Source organism: Hirundo rustica, chromosome 2 (assembly GCF_015227805.2).
Source record: "Hirundo rustica isolate bHirRus1 chromosome 2, bHirRus1.pri.v3, whole genome shotgun sequence".
In the NCBI taxonomy this organism is placed as follows: Eukaryota; Metazoa; Chordata; class Aves; order Passeriformes; family Hirundinidae; genus Hirundo; species Hirundo rustica.
The window spans coordinates 106,091,941-106,109,780 of NC_053451.1; the positions used below are offsets into that span (position 1 = coordinate 106,091,941).

The 17,840-nt window shown below is 53.3% G+C and overlaps 2 protein-coding genes across 6 annotated transcripts in view; one reads left to right on the forward strand and one right to left on the reverse strand.

The window, feature by feature from the left end:
- The window catches only part of POLA1 (DNA polymerase alpha 1, catalytic subunit), a 190,931-nt gene extending 185,079 nt beyond the window's left edge, over nt 1-5,852 (forward strand). For 3 of the 4 annotated variants that reach the window (XM_040055869.2, XM_040055872.2, XM_040055871.2), the window contains exon 37: nt 4,304-5,852. In XM_040055869.2, the coding sequence (XP_039911803.1) occupies nt 4,304-4,476 (173 nt within the window). In that variant the 3' untranslated portion in view covers nt 4,477-5,852. The remainder of the gene's footprint in view (nt 1-4,303) is intronic. The other variant, XM_040055870.2, reaches the window with a different exon arrangement.
- Nucleotides 5,853-9,373: 3,521 nt separating this feature from the next.
- On the reverse strand, nt 9,374-17,221 carry ARX (aristaless related homeobox). 2 transcript variants are annotated; one of them, XM_058419309.1, is made up of 6 exons: nt 16,944-17,221; nt 15,174-15,894; nt 13,851-13,896; nt 11,873-11,942; nt 11,614-11,788; nt 9,374-10,705 (listed from the first exon to the last, which is right to left on the reverse strand). In XM_058419309.1, exons 1-6 carry the CDS (start codon nt 17,134-17,136, stop codon nt 10,465-10,467), a joined length of 1,446 nt encoding a protein of 481 aa, XP_058275292.1. In that variant the 5' UTR covers nt 17,137-17,221; the 3' UTR covers nt 9,374-10,464. The 2 variants fall into 2 exon arrangements, with proteins under 2 accessions (XP_058275292.1, XP_039913154.1); XM_040057220.2 differs by having other exon boundaries at nt 11,614-11,942.
- Nucleotides 17,222-17,840: the final 619 nt, after the last annotated feature.

Consider the following 17,840-nt stretch of genomic DNA (forward strand, 5'->3'; position numbering starts at 1 on the left):
AAATTTAGGAGCTAATTTAGTATGTTCTTTAACTCCTTAAATAAATGTGTGATAGAGACATGATACTTTACATAAATGATACTCTGCAGGGGGTTTTGTGCATTCCCAGACAAGCCAACGTTTTGGCACTGTGCTCATAGGCAGCTATGTTGTTTCTCACGTACCTGGTGCAGATACACGCACACAAATATAAAGGAATGTGATATATTTTTACTTCTCACTCTGAGGAGCAGGCTATCAACAGAATAACTGGGGGAGAGAGTTTAATAATATGATACAGTTTGGTTGTCCAATCAGGAGGAATAAAAAACAGAAGACTTTTCACTGAACCACATTTTAGGGAATCCAAGAATTAAAGTTCTTGATCGTGGCTATCAGGTTACTCAGCATCATTTTAATAGAAATTAAGAGAAATTGCAATAAACAGAAAACATGCAGTCAGGTATAGATAGCCTCCAACTATCTCCATCCTTGCTTCCAACATCTGAACAGCAGCATAGGGTAAATGGATTTCAGGAACCTTTAATTTTATTTTTTTTTCCCCTAATAATATAAAATATACCTAAGTAGCTAAACAAGGGCTTGGATGGGGTACTGAATTTGACAGGGATATCCAGAAGTTCAGGCTGTGTTTTGTGAAGGGAAGGAAGGGGCAGTTATGTTGGGAGATGGAAGGAGAGATTACCTGCATGCTTGGTGGTATGATTCCATAGTATTTACCAGAGTCAGTGATTTACTAACTTCAGAAAATACAGTACCTGAATTTTACTTGCATACAGTCAGAAGCACATCTTCTGGTTTTATGTCTATTAAAATAATTGCATTTTTTTATTTTTATATTTGTTTTGATAAGTGTCTTTTGTGTGCTCTGCATGTGAATAAATACATTTCATTATGTATAGCCATGTATACGTTCTGCAGCAGTGGTCATCTTAAAAGATTGCTCATTGCCGCTGAACTTGGGTGTTACTAAAACAATGATGGAGTGATAATGGGTATAGAACTATTTCAGAACGTGAGTACTAAAAGGCAATTTCAGTCAGTTTGTATAGCTTAGTTTTCAGAAGGCCTTAGGCATGTTATTGATTAAATTCTCATTTAGGAAGAAAGCAGGAGCTTTTATATGCATCTCTAAGCTGGATGGTGTGGTAACTTGGCTGTGTGATACACAACGGTCACAGTTGTCTTTTACTCAGAGGAGCACAGAGTGATGCTGGTTGTCATTCTTACTCTGCTGTGTGGCAGCGTAAATAGTCCCCTTTCTAACCAACCTGGTGGGAAAAGTCAATATCCCATCAGCAAAGGAGGTAAACACATCAGGAGCTGTGTCCTCTCTCATCTTCCCCTGCTCTGTATTACTACAGTTCTTTAAATCTCTTCTCCCCAGTCATCAGATGCACTTGTGTCATTCAAATGCATGGTGCTGCAGGCACGGCCCTGCCTGCCTCTCCTCCCGGAGCTCCCGGCTCCCATTCTCTTATAATTGAAACTTAAAATTGGCCTCATTACTTCAACGAGGCCCCTGTATTTCTCCTCTTTTTCAGTCCACCCTTTCCTGCCTGCCTCTACAAGGGTAATTGCATCTAAGAAATGTTTGAAACGTACTGTCAGAAAGGTTATTGCGTATAATTGGAGTTTAGATTTAATGTTGGGGGGAGCTGGGAGCTCTGCTGGTGGGATGGCTGGAGCCCTGAAGCTGGAACGGGAGCAGTACCTGGGCCTGTATTTCTGTTCCCTACTTCTAGCCCTGGTGTATTGTTTGCCTCAGTGTTCTAATGATTAATGTGCCTTCCTGCTCTGTTCACATGTGCCAGCTGTTCGCATTGATGTACTTTACCTTGGTCCCTCCTGGGATCCGGGAAGCTTTAAACTATTTTTGGCCTGATTTTGAGGTGTAAAGATAGTATTTTCCACAGTTCCTTGGTATAAAGAGTATGGTTTGGCTAACGTGAGCACTTGCAAGTGAACCCGCTTACTGTATCATTAATCTTGAAAATACGTAAACAAGTGAGAGCTCAATTTGCGGCAAAGTGCGGTTGGTGTTTTTATGGATGTGGTTAAAGCAATTTTCAAGGTCTGTTTAATTTAACCCTATATCTAAATACTTTCAGAATCGTTAAATCTGTTTATGCCATAGTGACTTCAGCCTGTTAATGAGCAGATTGACATAATCAAGCTTTTATTGTATTGGAGTTGTAGTTTAAGGAAAATTCAATTCTGCTAATAGACTTTAAGTCATTACGGTCTGTGTAACGGAAAAACTGGTATCTTCAATAGGGCATCTTCCTCTGTTTGCTTACTGCCCAGACACAAAACTGAATGTGACAGCACAATACATATCTTCTTCACAACAATGCGTGAAAGGTGCTTATCAAAGTGCTTTTAATCAATGTATTCACTTAGTCAGGCATCGTTAATTTAAATTTTAATTTTATTTTTAAGGTGTTGATAGCTTCATGCAAAGCAGTTCACTTCAGGGGATCTTTGTGAATAACATGGGAAACCTAAGCAGGTGGCAGTTTCTCAGTAAAACATTGCTGTGTGTATTGTGTCCAGACCTAGTCTGCTGAGCTCATACTACAACATCTGAGGCTGTGCAGAAATGTTTGTAAATCCTCAGGAAGGAGAAATTCCCAAACCTCAAAATTGTAATAGCTTTTTCTGTCACCATGCCTCCCATCCCTGCCATCTCCTCATGTAGCGGTCCTTGGCTGCTGAGATGAGGCTGTGTCTGATGGGACACCTTCATCTCAGTCGCATCACAGAGGTGAGCTGTCACAAAAATGAGTCATTTCATCCCTTAGGCAGATAGGCACAAAACCCAGTGTCCCTCTCCCCAAAAACCTTTTCTTAAATAAACCCCACTGTTTTTAGGGACAAGTGGTTTTTCATCTTAACTTATGCTGAAGAGTAAAAGCTGTTTGGGAGGGGATGGAGGCTCCTCTGTTACACATTCTAAGGACAAAGAGGGCTGTGAAGGTGTCAGGGAGAAGTGAGGCAAGAGCTTTCAGGCAAAGCTGATGAGCAGTACAAGGATGGTGTTGGTTGCTCACAAGACACATGCTTTACCCTGCACCTCAGTGGCTTCAAATCTTGACCTGTAAGTACCTGTGCTGTGCTCTCCTAGTTCTGCTGGACCTGGAGTCCCTCCAGTCTAGATGCAGGGCAGCTGCCTGGAGGGGCACCTTGTTTTGCAGTGTATGTGCTCTCCAGTGTTCCAAGGTGTAACTGCAGGAACAGGCTTTTGGGTGGGAGCTGGTGTTTCTAGAATGTGCAGTTGGTAAGAGCACAACTACGCCGGATCTGCATCCACTTGGCATTACTGTGGAATAAAGCAGTAGAATATTTTGCTCTTTTAGTCTTTGTCCACGGCTTTTATAAAGGAAAAGCTGGACAATCAGCCAAACAAAGTCCCTTGGGTGTTTTATTTTAATGGCATAGAATTTAAGAAAAAAACCTCAACAGAAATAGAATCTAGATCTTTGCTGCTGAAATATGTACAGACGCATGTGCATGACTTTGCACACACATAAAGGTACAGGTGAATAAATGTCTTGTCCTCCAGACATCTCTTATCAAGCATTTGGGAACTTCTTCATTCATGTGTCAGGTGAACCTGACATCTCCTGGTTGAGATACTGGGCATCTTCTCTCCATTTTAGGGTAAAGTAGCATGGAATTCCCTTTGTCTGTGCTCCTTCCCTTTCCTTCCAGTGCCTCCGTAGTGCTGAGGATCGCCATTCCCATCCTGCACTCAAGGTGCATTTGAGAATACATAAGTCTGTCCCAGGTTGTGCCAGTGCCAGTGTTAACAGCAGGGATGAGGGACATGAATTGGACATGAATTGTGATCCTCTGCGAAGTTCTCACTATGTTAAGGCACCTGGCCCTTTTTAATGAGATCCTTCCAGGGCCAGCACAGGTATTGCTGACTTTCTCTGCTGTGACTTTCTCTGCTGTGACTTAGTGAACCCCCATTTCACTCCAGCTAGATGACAAAACTGGACTAGGGGTGGCTGTTGCCAGTTTTCCCACTGCTCCTGTGCTGGTGGGGCTGAGGGAGCTTCAGCCTTGGCTCCACGGCCAAGGTTCACCATGGCCGCTCACCAGCTCGCTCAGGAGAGGCAGGGAAGGCAGCAGAACGTGGGAGAGCTTGCTGCAAATGTGCTGTTTGCTAACTATAACATTGACTTCGTTTTAAAATACCTTGATTCACAGTCTAATGAATGCAAAAATCCTGGGTTTTTTTGGTAATTTAATCCCTCTCTGGTTTTTTTTTTTTTTTTTCCCCTTGTTCTTCTAGAGTATTTGAAGAAGAAGCCACTCAGGAGGGAAATCTTGGAGGCCTACAAAAGACTGAAGAGCACCGTAGACAAATGCCTGTCCATGAGTGGCTACTCGGAAGTGAACCTTGGCAAACTCTTCTCTGTCAGTATAGGAAGATCTGTGGGAGAGTCTAGTAATGAAAGACAGTGAAAGATTAAAAATGGGGGGAGGCTAGTGCCTTGTTTATTGCTCTTCAGCAATACTCTATTTCAGTATGTACAATGATGTTTTAATAACCTTGTCTCTTTGGAGGAGGAAAAATGGGAGATGAACACAGGATGTATGATTCTTGTGGATATGAAGTATTCAAGGTGTTTTTATCTTCCTTTTCTTCATTGAGAAGCCAGGGTTATTAAAATATGGAGTTGTTGATTTTTGCAATATTTTTTGTTGTGTATTTAGACCTATGAGGGAAAAGGGGGTGGGGGAATTGCTGCTTTAATTGGATAATTCCCAGTGAGAGTTGCTGGAATGTAAGTGATCCTAGACTTTGCTCCAGGGTATTTACTAGAGGTGCTCTCAGGAAGAGAGGTTAGTAGAGGTCTCAGTAGGAGCACTAATGTTTTGCCTTTTCACGGTTTATCTTCTTCCTGATCATAAACATACCAATTAAAAACAATACTAAACCTAAAGGCATTTAAATGTCCTATTACCTTCTGAACAGAGGTAGGGACGCTTTACTTTGAAATTCATTCGAGAAGGACTGAAATCCAGAGGTGCTAAAAATAGGGACCATCATTTTATTATGAGTCTTTCCAAGCATCTTTAAGCATAGTATTTTGCCATGTTGAAAATTTCTGTATGGATGTAAAGACATGCGCATGAACAAAACCCATTTCACACATACAGAAGTAACAAATGTGTTTTATTTCAAAGTATTTGAAAGTCAGCAATCGATAAGGAAAAATATTTTTGGGATGGCATTGTAACCAATAACAGGGGAATGGAAAGCAGAAAATCATAGTTACTGTTCTGTAATAATTACTGTGTTGGAGGTTTTACAGTTTTTACAAACAAATTGTATTTTTCATTTACTTCTAATAAAATGACAAGCAGATATGTCAAGAGAATAAATTTGGGTACATGCTTTGTACACAAAATATTGTTGTACGCTGTTCGCCATTACGTTTTCAATGTGATATATTAATCTAAGGTTATAAAGAATTGCTTTTAAATCTTTAACAGTATAAAATGTAAAGTTTTTTTCACACTTGAAAAAAAAATAAAGTTTTCTAGTAAAAGATAATTTGATTCTATGATTTGATGGTTGAAAACAGTCCACGCTAGGTCGTACTGCTCTGGACTTTTCCTGGTCTTACAGATTTGTGTGTCTGTTTTTAGGATGAACAGCCATTAACAAAGGGAGCTTGAAGAAAAAGTGAGATGATCAGCATGAGCATGTTGGGCACTGTAGGGACACATGTGTCTGTTTGTGTTCAGAGTATTTTATGACATTCATTTGTCCCCAGAGTGGCATTTGGAAGAGGCTGTGTGTCAGTATGGGAAGTGTCAGGTTGAATATGCCTAAATACACAGTCATCTTCCTAGCAACTTTTGGAACTTTCATTTCTGCTCACCTGGAATCGCTATGGTGGGAAATGGAACCTCTGCAGTCTCTGGTGTTGTGCAGATGTCGTCCCACCCTGGTGAGCTATCGATCCCTCCCAATATGTTTAGTTGGGTTAATACTGTAAAACAGACTTTATCTGGACTCTTGTCTTGTAAAGAAGGTGTTGCTGCCAAGGTGACGTACTGAAGTTGCAGAACTCCAAAAGATCCTCGTTTCTTGTAATTTCATTCAGGGATTTTTCGATTTTTTTGTGTCTGGCCCAATTAGGATTATGAAGATATTACTGATATTAACTGGGTAGAATGCCTTAGGAAAGTGAAAAGTGTGACCTTCTCCAAACATTAGGTATACAAATAAAATGGATAGATATGGCATAACCTGACCCTGTGGCACTTGTATGTATCTGTATAATTACAGCTGAAGAGCCTGTTAATTTGCAAGTTTAGGGATGTTTAGATTAAATGAGAGTGTTGTGGAATGACTGTGTAGGGTGCAGCAGCACAGAGTGGCCCTGCCAGGGGCTGTTCCCCCGCACAGCGAGGCGCAGGAGCCGTGAGCGGCACAGCCACGGTCTGGGTGACTGAGGGTGGGAAAGGAGGGCTTTTACCCCGAATGGAGGCTTTTTTTGATTCCTCTCAGCAAAGCTGGTCAGATCAGAGCTGAAGTCTTGGCAAGGAGTAAACCGGATTTTTTTCCCCCCCTCCCCTCTCCCTCTCTAATCAGCTCTGGGCACCGTGCCTCGTCTTGGCCCCTCAGAAAGGCTGGGAAACGCAAAATCATCTTTATAGCGTTTAATATTAAATGGGGCTGGTAAATGCTGCGCTGCAAATAATTTGGGGAAGACTGAAGTTCGGAGGTTTGCATTCTGAGGCTGGCCTGGCCCGAATCGCCTTCCCTTCCTTTTCCTCCTCGTATCCCCCTCCCCCACCCCGTGCTGTTAAAATTAAGGTTTGTGTTTATTTGTATTTATTTGCAGTCGGGGAAGAGGAGTGTTGATATATGGAGCCGGTGGCCAGGTTTCGCTGATGACATATGCGATGTGAAAAAGAATTCCCATCCGCAAACACGGTTGCTGCCGTGCCAAAATCCCTCTTTTCGCCGCCAAAGGCGGTTTTCTAAGGCCGAAGCGGAGCACATCTTCCCCTTCGAATCCATCCCCGTCTTCTGCAGGGCACCTTAAATGTGCCTTAATTGAATAGTTCTCCCGCACCCTCCTTATAGCAGTTTAATAGATTAACTCATCTGTGCCAGCTTCAAATTTCAGATTAAAATTCCTTCATCCCGAAGGCAGCATTATCAGGTTGTTGGAGGCTGTTTTCAAACCTTGGTTTTGAATAGCAGCGGCTCTGCATTAATTTAACCACTAAGCTAATAAGTAGGTTTCGTTTTGTTATGCTAAGCTTTATTGCTTTTCTTTTGATCAGAATGGTGTTGTTGAGCAAAGCAGCAGACAAGGCATTCTTTGATGAGGGAATTAGCGCTCTATTCTTCCTCTATTATTCATAGCACAGTGGAATATGTAAGTACCTGAGGGTGTCAAAGGAGAGCAGGCTCTATTGCAAAGTGTTCGCCTTGTTTCTCTCAATAGCTGACTATGAGATGATAAACCGCTTAATACACTGCACTAATTGGATGAGAGCAAAAAGAGATGGGAATTAAGGCACGGCGAAAGGAGAAAGTGCTACCAGCCTTCATTCACTCTTTCACCACTTTAACAGCGCCAAAGGAGGCACAAGCTTTCTATAAGCAGACTAGGGGTTTTGTGCGGAGATAAAATGAACCTGTTAGTGGATTCAGGTAATACACTAATTATTGCACAGTATAAATACCACTACTGGTTTTATAACACGGAGGTAAACTTCTTTTGAGAAGGTTATAGGATTGCTTGGCAGCAGTATAGATCCTAATAAGGGACCAGAGTAATAACCCCCTGGATTAACAAAATTGCTGCTTGCAGAAGTATGATTCGGGCTTTTACGAAGATTTCAGCAGAATGAATAAAAATGACTGAATGACATTTCTTAATGCCTAATGGCTTGATAATGATTCCCTTTTCTTTGAGGCAAAAATGTATATTTCAGGCTGCACTGTTAATAACGTCCAAGGAACAAGCCTTATTTTTCCCATAAATTTTTTTTTTCGCGCCTATGGTGGGTTTTTAGAACTCAAAAATAGGGCCGGGGGCGGGCGGGGTTGGGGGTGCGGGATATGAAATGCCGTGAGTGGAGGGGGGAGCTGCGGGGACGGCTCGCGGCGGGCTCCCACGCGCGGGGCTCGCTCCGGCGGCGCTTCCCGGCCGCGGGCTCTCGGAGCCGGGGTCCCGCTGGCTCTCGGAGCCGGGGTCCCGCTGGCGCTCGGAGCCGGGGTCCCGCTGGCGCTCGGAGCCGGGGTCGCCCCGCGGAGCCGCCCGCCGGGCCGAGCCGGGCCGGGCCGGGCCCCCTCCGTGTGCACATGGGCTCTTCTCCGGCCGCGGGCCGCCGTTGCGGAGCGCTGCCGCGATTAAACCAAATCACCCTAAAACAGAATCCCGCACTCCAGCGCTCCGACGGCCCAGTGGCGGGGGACCGGGAGCCATCGCGGCCGGGGAAGGGAGCGCGGCCGGGGGCTTCTGCATTTCGGGCCCTGCTCCGCGGAAGAGGCAGACGGGAGAGCTGCGCCCCCCACTCCCCCCTCCACACCCCCACCTCCCAAAACAAAACAAAACAAAACAAACAAAACAAACAACAACCAAAAAAAAAAAAAAAAAAAAAAAAAAAGAGCGAGAGAAGGAAAAAACAACAAGAAAAAAAAGACGAGGAAGAAAACCACCCGGGGGGTAATAAAGGAAGAGGGAAGAAACGGAAGTTCTCCTCGAGGAGAACGAAGGGGCAGGCGCAGAGAAACTTTTGTGACCCCAAAGGCGCGGGGGCAGCCAAGCGTTCCCAAAAATTCCAGATTTTCTCCCCCGCCCCCGACTTGCGGCAGCGGCGGAGGCTGGGGCTGCTCGTCCCCGCCCGGTGAGTGCCGGGGAGCGTGGGGCGGCTCCCCGCGGTGCGGGGTCGCCGGCACCGAGAGACGACCCCGGAGCACCCCGAGCACCGTGGGGGGACACGCCACGCTGCCCGCGACAGAGCGCGGACAGGTGCGGCCGTGGGTGCCCCGCCCGACCTGGCGATGCGCAAATCCCCTCGCCAACGGGGCTGCCGGCTCCCGGCTGCCCCGCCACGCCCGAGCTCCGGCCGCCGGCCCCGTCCAGCCACCCGCGCCCACCCAGACCCCGCGGGGGGGTCCCGGCGCTGGGGCTGGCGGGGCTGGGCCCCGGCCCCGGGCTCCCGCAGCGCCGCAGGTGGCCCCGCAGCCCCCGCAAGGACCGGCCCTTTTTTTTTTTTTTTTTTTTTTTTTTTGTTAAAGGTATTTTTTTGTTTATTTTCTGAACGCGGCACTTCTCCACCGGATAGCAAGGAAAAGTGTTAACAATAACGACATTACACGAAAAAGTACTGTACCATTGCCTCTTGAGGGTTTCAGAAACCTCTACAGTTAATAAGTTAAATAAAGAGTTTGTACATAAATATTTGTCTAGGAACCCTATTATATCTACAACACAGTAAGAATCTACAGAATGACAAACTTTTACAACACTACACTGAGTGCAATTGTTTTATAACTTTTCAAATATACAAAGCTCTGTTCTTTTTTTATAACAATGGTATGTACAGAATCAATAATCACAGTTTAGTGACTTAAACAGTCCATATTCTAGCAGTGTATTTCCCTTTGGTTTGATATAAAAACCTTGGTTGGTGTAGTGATAAAGAATATAACAAGAAAAAGATATACCCTTTCCCCTAAGTGCACTGGTTATCTTACAGCATCAAATTTACTTTCAGTCTGCACTGGCAGCATCCTTGGTTAGCATATGCAGCTCGTTGCAACATGTAAAATAGTTCTCCAGCGCTTCTAACTGACCAACTTAACATCCTAGGATGTTATTTTAAGAAGATATGGGTAGCTTCTCCCCTCTCTTAGCTTCTCTATTTTTTTTCTTAATTACAATTCTATTTCTTTTTTTTTCTTTTTTTTTTTCTTTTTTTTTTTTTTTTTTTTTTTCTTGCCAGATAAACAGAAGGAAAAATATTTAGTGTATGAAACGCTAATATATAGTAACTTTTATTAGGGATTTTTTTTTTTCCTTTCCTTTCCTTTTTTTTTTTTTCCTTTCTAAACTTTTCTTTCTCTCCCCCGATGTTCAGAGGAAATGGACAGGTCGTACATTTAAGAAATGTACCAGCCAAGGAGTTACTTATTCAGGAGGTTTTAAGTGTCGTTTCACTCGTGCGAGGGCTGATGCGAGAGGCATTCGCTTTCTCCAAGTTCCTAACTTGAGAACCTACTACAGTCTCAGCTGCTGGTCCTCTTTTTCTAAAAAAAATCATTATTATTTTCCCCCCCGTTTGGTCTTGATTCATGCTGTCTGGGTTGACCTTTATTGATTCGCTTATTTACTCTCCTCCTCTCTCCCTCTCTCTTTTTGCTCTGCCCCCTAAAAAAAAAACCCTAACCCGCACGCCGCGGACGGCAGCCGTGCCTTAGCACACCTCTTTCCCCGTGCTGTTGCCGGGGAGGATGTTGAGCTGGGTGAGCTGCGCGGCGTGTTCCTTGGCCTTCAGCCGCAGGGCGGCGATGCTGGATGCCCGCCGGTCGGCGGCGGCACTGGCCGGGTCCCCCAGCCCCGCCGAGCCCACCGCGCCCTCGGCGGCCGGCGCCGGCTGCCGCAGCAGGGCCGCGGCGCTGGAGGCGCTGCCCAGGGGGGACATGGTGGAAAAGAGCCTGCAAGGGAAGCAGAGACGGCCGTCACCGCCGCGCCGGGGACCGCCGGCCCCGCACGGCCCCGCTCGCCTCCTTCCCGCCAAGCTCAGACGCGAGGGGACGGAGACTCGCTGGAAAGCACCCGACGTCGGGCGGGCAAAATACTTTTCTTGGGGGGGAAAAAAAAAGGTGGGGGGGGGGAAACTCGCTGAGCCGTGTCCTCCCCGACTTGCCAGTCAGGGCGGCAGCGGCCGGGGGCGGCAGCCGGCGGAGAAGCGGATGCACGGGGGGAATACCTCCGGTGCTGGGAGGGCAGCGCTGGCTCCCCTCGTTCCCCGGACCTGTCCGCCCCCGCCTGCTCCGGCTCGGCGCGCAGCGCTGCCGCCGAGCAGCTTCCCGCGCTTCGCCCGCGGACTCTCCGCCCGGGTGAGCGTAGGACGGACCGCGGCTCCCGGGGAACGCGTCCCGACGCGAACCTGTGGGAGCTCAGCCCCGCTCAATGCCCGCGGCTAAAATTCCGTCCGTGACGGCCTCCCCGGAGGGGGGGACAATTACCAGCAACCCCCGACCCGAGCAAAGCGAAAGCCACGCGTGCACGCAGGGAAACCCGCTCAAGGGTTTCGTTTCCTCGTGGGAGCGCCGCTTTCCGCGGGCCCGTCCCTCGGGGCCCCTGCCCCGCCCGGGCTCCCGCGACCGCCGCGGCCCGGCCGCCCCCACGGGGAACCCGCGGCCGCACGGGGGAGCTGCCCCCGCCCAATGAGCGGCGGCGGCGGAAGCACGTGACCCGCGCGGCGCCCAATGGGCGCCGGCTGCGAGGCGCTCCAAGTTCGAAGGCCGGGGCCGCCATGGCTCGGCGCGCGCGGCCGCAGGCGCCGTTCCCGCCCCAGGACCCCCGGTGGCGGTGGCGGTGGCGCGGGGGCGGGCGGTACCTGCCGAAGGCGGGGCTGATGAAGGCGGGGTGGCGGAACACGGCCGCGCCCAGGAAGGTGCCGAGGCCGAGCGGGGTCCCGCCGGGGGGCAGCGCCGCGGAGCCGGGGGGCGGCGGCGGCAGGCTGGGGAAGGCGGCGGCCGCGGCGGCGGCGGCGGTCCAGGCGGAGTCTAGAGCTGGGTGATGAGGAGGGAAAGGACTAGCATCAAGGTATGGACTGAGGGGGTGAGTTGCTGACAGGGGACCAGGGAAAGGCAAACCTGGGGGGTGTGTCTGAGCCCCAGCCTTTTCCCTCTTCCGCCACTTAGCCCTACGGTTCTGGAACCATACCTGAAAGCCAAAAGAAAAACCGGTTTTAATACGCCTGCCCGCGCCCTCGGAGCGGCGAGCCCCTCGGGAGCCCCGCGCCGGCCCGACGGCGACCGCTCCTCCGCCGCTCCCGAAGCGGGATCGCCCCAAGCGGGGTCGGCCCGCGGGGAGCGCCTGTGGCGGTGCCGGTGCCGCGCCGAGCCCCGGGCTGGGCCGGGCCGCGGCTTTCGGTGACAGCCCCGGCCCTGTGGCGGGCCCCGGCTCCCGGAGGGGCGCGGCAGTGCAGCAGAAATCGGAGCGTGAGGCGGCTCCCGCTGCCCTGGAGCAGCGGCAATGCGATTGCTCAGGGGGACTATGCGGGAATTATTCCGCACTCACACCCACATCGCGACTTTTTTTTTTTTTTTTTTTTTTTTTTTTTTCCCCGTTAAAGGGCATATTTACAAATTATATCGTTTGGGGATCGGAGACTTTTTTCCCTTCAGATTTAAAGAGAGGGGAAAAAGTCGTAATTTCACTGACGTCTGAAACGAAGAAATAATTTGTGAGACAACCAAAGCAGCGAATATAGATTTCAAAGCTTCCCTTTTAAGATCTATTTTATGAAAGTTAGTTAGGATGCCATGGCACTGCTATCCTTTCTCCCTCGCACAAAGCAAAAATCGTAAAATAAACCCGCTTAAAGCGGGAGAGAAGTAGAGGAAAATAAACCACATTTCAAAGGAAAATAAAATATTCCCTTAATAACCAAGTGTGAGGCCATCACACGCACCTACAGACAGCGACTTTAAGAGACAGGCGTTTGTAAAATCTTTTCGGGGCAGTTGTGGGCAGTTTTTCCTGTTATGCTCGGCTTTGTAAGCTCAGTACGAGACCCTTCTTTCCGGGAAGGCAGAAAGGCAGCAGCGCTTCGAGTCTCTCCATACAGCTGTTCAGCGGGAATTGATCTCCACGCACGCCTATCTGGGTACCCACGATGAAGAGGCATTGTGTTCGTGCAGAAGGCAACAGCCTGGCACGGAGGGAGCGTCTCCCCTCGCTAAAACTCAATTAGCAAGCTGTCCTCGCTACAATTCCCCCTTATTGAATTAATAAGTCTGAGTACACCCAAAGGTAAACGAAGGGGCTCTCATAATTCATATTCACTTAATTACATCTTCTGCCATGAATAGAGGAGAAAGAAAGGGGGTGTCTTTCTGTTAAAAAAAGTTATTTAACTTTCCCACGACTTGTTCCCCTGAGCTGAAAATACTGATTTGCTGTCACATCTCTGTTTGACAATGGAGAAATGTGTCAACAGAAAGGAGGGGACAAATCTCATCATTAGCCCCTCTAATGCAAGAAGCTGTTGTGTATTAAATGAGCCATATGGAATTTATTATGCTTTATCAGCGCCCGATTTTAACTGTAAAGTGATTTGCTCAGCTTCAAACCCAGAGACATCTGTTTTCTGTTGGCAATCAGGGCATCCCAATGTTTATCGTCTCTTTGGTTATGAGACCCGGGTTGGGAAATGCACTCTGGTATGGGGCTGCAAACACCTTTAATAGCATTGCACTCACTCACTATTAGATCAATGCAGGCTTATTGCTATCAAAAATGGGAAATCAAATAGCATTAGCCAGCTCCTTGTGCAGGCGGAGAGGAAATCAAACAACATTTCGCCTTCAAATGGCCCTGTTTGTTCTAGCACTAAGTGGGCTTTTATGAAGCCCGATTGGAGATTTGATGGCAGCCAAATACCCGACCTGCGGCCGCGCGAGTTTCTAACAAACGAAACGGGAGCCCTGAGTTTTAATCACACGGGGATTCCCCAACCGATGGCTCGGCCCTGGCGGGGCCGGGGGCGCCGCCGAGGAGGGCCGGGCCACCCTTCCCCTGGGCGCCGCCGAGGGACGCGCCGGTCCCGGTCCCGCCGCTGGCACTCACCTGCACTCGGGCTTCGGTCAGATCGAGCCTCATGGCCAGCTCCTCCCTGGGGGAGACACAGACGCTGCCGTCAGCCCGGGGCACCTCGAGTCGCCCGCGCCCCGAACCCCCGGTGTCCGAGGCGAGCGGGGCCGGGCCGCGGGCGGACACCGCCTGTCGCCGCCCTCGGCCCGACTCCGGGCCGCCGAGCTGGGCGCCTCCCGGGACTCTAGGGTTTTGGCATCCCCTCCCCGCCGCTCCCCAAATTCGGCCGGTTCCAGGCGCAGCTGCCGTGTAGGGGACGGCAGCCGGGAAGCTCCACACGGAGGTTCACATTTCCACAATTAAGGCAAATCGGAAAACACTAAGGCACTGGAAAACTGCTCATCGACTCCGTGTTCCCGAGAGGAGCATTCCCAGCACAACTGGGATCCTGGCGCGGCCGGAGCTCCGCGCCCTCAGGGCATGAAAAGCCCTGGAGCAAAACCCAAAGCCGTAAAATAACACCAACGAAAAAAGTGCGGTATGTCCACAGACAGCCCGGACAGCCGCTCCTGGGGCCGGGGCCAGGCGGCGCCCCGAGGTGAGCCCCACGGGCGATGTGCGGCTCCGAGGGCCAGGGGAAAAAAAAGCCCCCGTGAAACACTCCTGATTCCAACGCCGCCCTCGACTGCCCACCCCCCGGGCAAAACAAACGAGAAATCGGGAGGGTCTTCGTGATCGAAAAGTGCGACTCTGGGGACTCGATCCCCCTTCTAGCCTTAAGGCGGGACGGGGGAGCTGCAATTTTCAACGAGCGCGAGGAGAGGGCTGGCGGCTCTGCCCGCCTGCGTTTCCCGCAGAGGAACCGCTGGCCAGACCCGTCACCACCGAGCTCCCATTTTCAACAGGAAAATACCCCCGAAAGTGAGGACAGTGTCGGGCTAGGCCCCGCCGGGCTCGTTAGGGGCAACTGCGGGCACCGAGAGGCCCCAGCGTGCCGGGCCGGTATTTTTAGGCAGCGGCGCTTTGATCTCTGCTGCTGCCGGGGCTTCCCCGGGCCGCGCTCCAGCCCACGAGCAGCGCGTAAGCGATCCCGGCGCGGCCGCGGCGAGAGCAGGGGTGGGCAGCGGGTAAAAATAACCCCCGGCGGCGGCCTTCAGGCGGGCCTGCCCCGGCTCTGCCGGCCCTGGGTCCCCCCTAAGCCTGAGCCTGTGCCCCGTCTCCTCCCAGCCCGGGGGTGTCCGAGGCAGGATTCACCGCCGGAGGGCGGTTCGGAGGCGGGGGTGCAGCACACTGCGGCCCCGTCCCGTCCCCCCCGGGGTTCGCTCACTCCGCGCTCGGCCGGGGCCCCGGCGCCGGTACCTGGTGAAGACGTCGGGGTAGTGGGTTTTCTGGAAGGCCCTCTCCAGCTCCTCCAGCTGGTAGCTAGTGAAGGTGGTACGATAGCGGCGCTGCTTCCTCTTGAGCAGCCCCTCCTCAGAATCGCTGCCGGCCGAGAGGCAGACGCTCTCCTCGCCGTCCTTGCCCTCCCCGTCCTCGGGGTGCAGCAGCAGCTCCTCCTTGGGGGACAGATCCCCGCCCTCCGCTCCGGGGGCCGCGGTGGCGGCCCGGCGGGCATCCTTCAGCAGCCCCCCGCCGTCCTCGCCCAGCAGCTCCTCCTCCTCGTCGTCCTCCAGCTCCTCTTCCTCCTCGTCTTCCTCCTCCTCCAGCATCTCTTCGTCCTCTTCCTCCTCTTCCTCCTCCGCGGCCGGCGCGGCCGGGCCCGGCCGTTCCTCGACGTGCGCCGCGGGGCTGCCCAGCTCGTCCCGGGCGGGCGGCGGCGCCACGAAGGGCGCGTTTTCACGGTAGCTTTTGCTGCGGCTGATGCTGACCTGGGGCGCCTGGCTGATCTTCAGCGTGTCCCACGGGGCGGCGGCGGGCACGGGGCCCGCGCCCCCCTCCGGTCGCCCCTCTGGCCGGTCCCCCCGAGGCCCCGCCGCCCGCGGCGGCAGCAGCCGGCCCCCGCCCGGCCCGTAGAGCCGGCGCAGTTTGGGGGGAAGGTGCAGCTCGGCCGGCTCGAAGGGGGGACTGCCCTTAGGGGACCCTGAGCCGTGAAAGTGGCGTAGACGGCCGCAGCAGTCGGACGGAGCGGACAGGTGTGGCAGGGAGAAGAGTGCGGAGGAAAGAAAGAAAGGAAGAGAGAAGGAAAGACTCGGTCAATAGGATCTGCGCGAATAGAGCCCGGGGCAAGAGCCCAGTGCCTGAGCCATTCTTCGTGTACCATTTTCCACCCCCTACCCCGTCCCTTACGCCAGCCCCGCCGCTGCTCCTAGCGTGGGAGGAAATTTCTCCGGGACGCTGAGCCCGGCTCAGCGGCCCGCTCAGGGCCGGGACAGACCACGGGGACTCTGGCAGCCCCCGACCTCCGCCGGCACGTCTCTGACAGCAGTCAGCGCCGGACCCCGTCCCACACGGCGGGGCAGCGCTGGCCCCACTGTGTCTGCCCTGCGGCTCGGGATTCCTCCGCTGTTTTTTGTTTTGTTTTGTTCCCCGCTCCTATAATCTTCCCCTCTCCTAGTCTGGTTTTGGAGGAAAGAATCCCGCCCGCCGGTGTACGCCGGAAAACGCGGGAGCGAGGTCGCCCACGGGAGCTGCCCATCCGGGGTCGCCGCGGCTCCGGAGGGGGTTGCTCCCAACTTGGGGCCGGGGGCGACGGCTGCCGGCGACCCGCTATCACCGCCCTGGCTGCTGCCGGGCGCGGTCCCAGCTCGCTCGCCGAAATCCGTTACAGGTTTAATATGAACGGGCGAGGCTTTCCCCCACACAGATCACATCTCGCAGCGATTTATTTTGGCTTAAAAAATTGTACCTATATCGAAAGCAAGAGCAGCCTAAAGCTCCGGTACCCGACCGCCAGGAAAAGAATTGTGACGAATTCCGGGCACGGCTCCGGCCGCGCTTCCTGGCAGCACGGCAGCCGCTAACGAGCACGGTAACGGGATAAAGGGTAATAGCGCCCGGCCGTGCGGTGCAGGCGGGGAGCGGGGCCGGGGCCGAGCCGCAGACAGCTCAGGGAAGGGGGGACACACACCCGGGCCTGCCAGACGCCGGGGAGAAGGGACGGGACGAGCGGGATGGGACGGCGGGGCTTACCTTGCGCGGCCTTGTCGGTGTCGGGGCGGGCGGCGATGGCGGGCAGGGTGGGCGCGGTACCGAGCAGCCGCACCTTGCAAGGGCTCCGCCGGCCCAGGATGCTGTCGATGCAGTAGGAGGACAGCAAAGTTGGCGATTTACTTTTGCACTCGGGGCGCTCCGCGCAGCTCTCCTCCGGGTAGGGGCCGCTCATGGCGGCGGCAGCGGGGCCGAGCCGTGGGGCCGGGGCGGGAGCGGCGGCGCGGACGCCCCCGCGGCGCTGCCCGGTGCCGCCGGGACGCCCGTCACGGGGGGAGTGAGCGGCGGCCGCGGCGCTCTTGAGTCCCCTCGGCTCCACGTGCGGGCAGCCGCCCCCTGATTGGCTCCCGCCGGAGGCCGGGCGGCCGCTGACAGACGGCGCCCGGCAAAGCCCGGCTCGGACCTTCTCGGATCGGGGCCCGCCCCGAGTCGCCGCGCTGCCCCCCGCCCCGCCCCGCCCCGCCCCTCCCGCCGCGCTCCGCCCCCGCTCCGCGGGGGCGGCAGCCGGCGAGGACCCGCTCGGGGGAGCCGTCGGGGGCGTCCGGGATGGTCGGCGGCGGAGTTCCCGCGGCACGCCTGGCCCCGTCCCCACCCCCCCCCCCGGCCCGACGGCAGCCTGCTCCCCGCCCGCCCCTTGCCAGCCCCCGGCAGTGCGCGGGCGGGACGGCGCGGGCGACGCCGGGGGATCCGCGCCGTGTTTTCCCACGGGCAGCTCCCGCCCGCCCGCCGGCGCGGTGCTGCGCAGGGCCGCGCGCTCGCCGCGCTCGCCGCCGGTGTTTGAAATGCCGCGTCCGCGCTCGGGGCTCTCCGTGACAGCACCCGCGCAGGGCGGGAGCCGGGAAGAGCTGCCCCGGGCAGGGCAGGGTGCGCAGCCCGGTG

Bases quoted from the DNA above. Each gene is read 5' to 3' on its own strand.
- ARX (XM_040057220.2), bottom strand. From the start codon at position 17,136: ATGAGCGGCCCCTACCCGGAGGAGAGCTGCGCGGAGCGCCCCGAGTGC. The intron at 15,895-16,943 runs GTAAGCCCCGCC...TTCACGGCTCAG, and splicing joins CACCGACAAGGCCGCGCAAG to GGTCCCCTAAGGGCAGTCCC. The intron at 10,706-11,613 runs GTACCGCCCGCC...CTTCCCTTGCAG, and splicing joins ATCAGCCCCGCCTTCGGCAG to GCTCTTTTCCACCATGTCCC.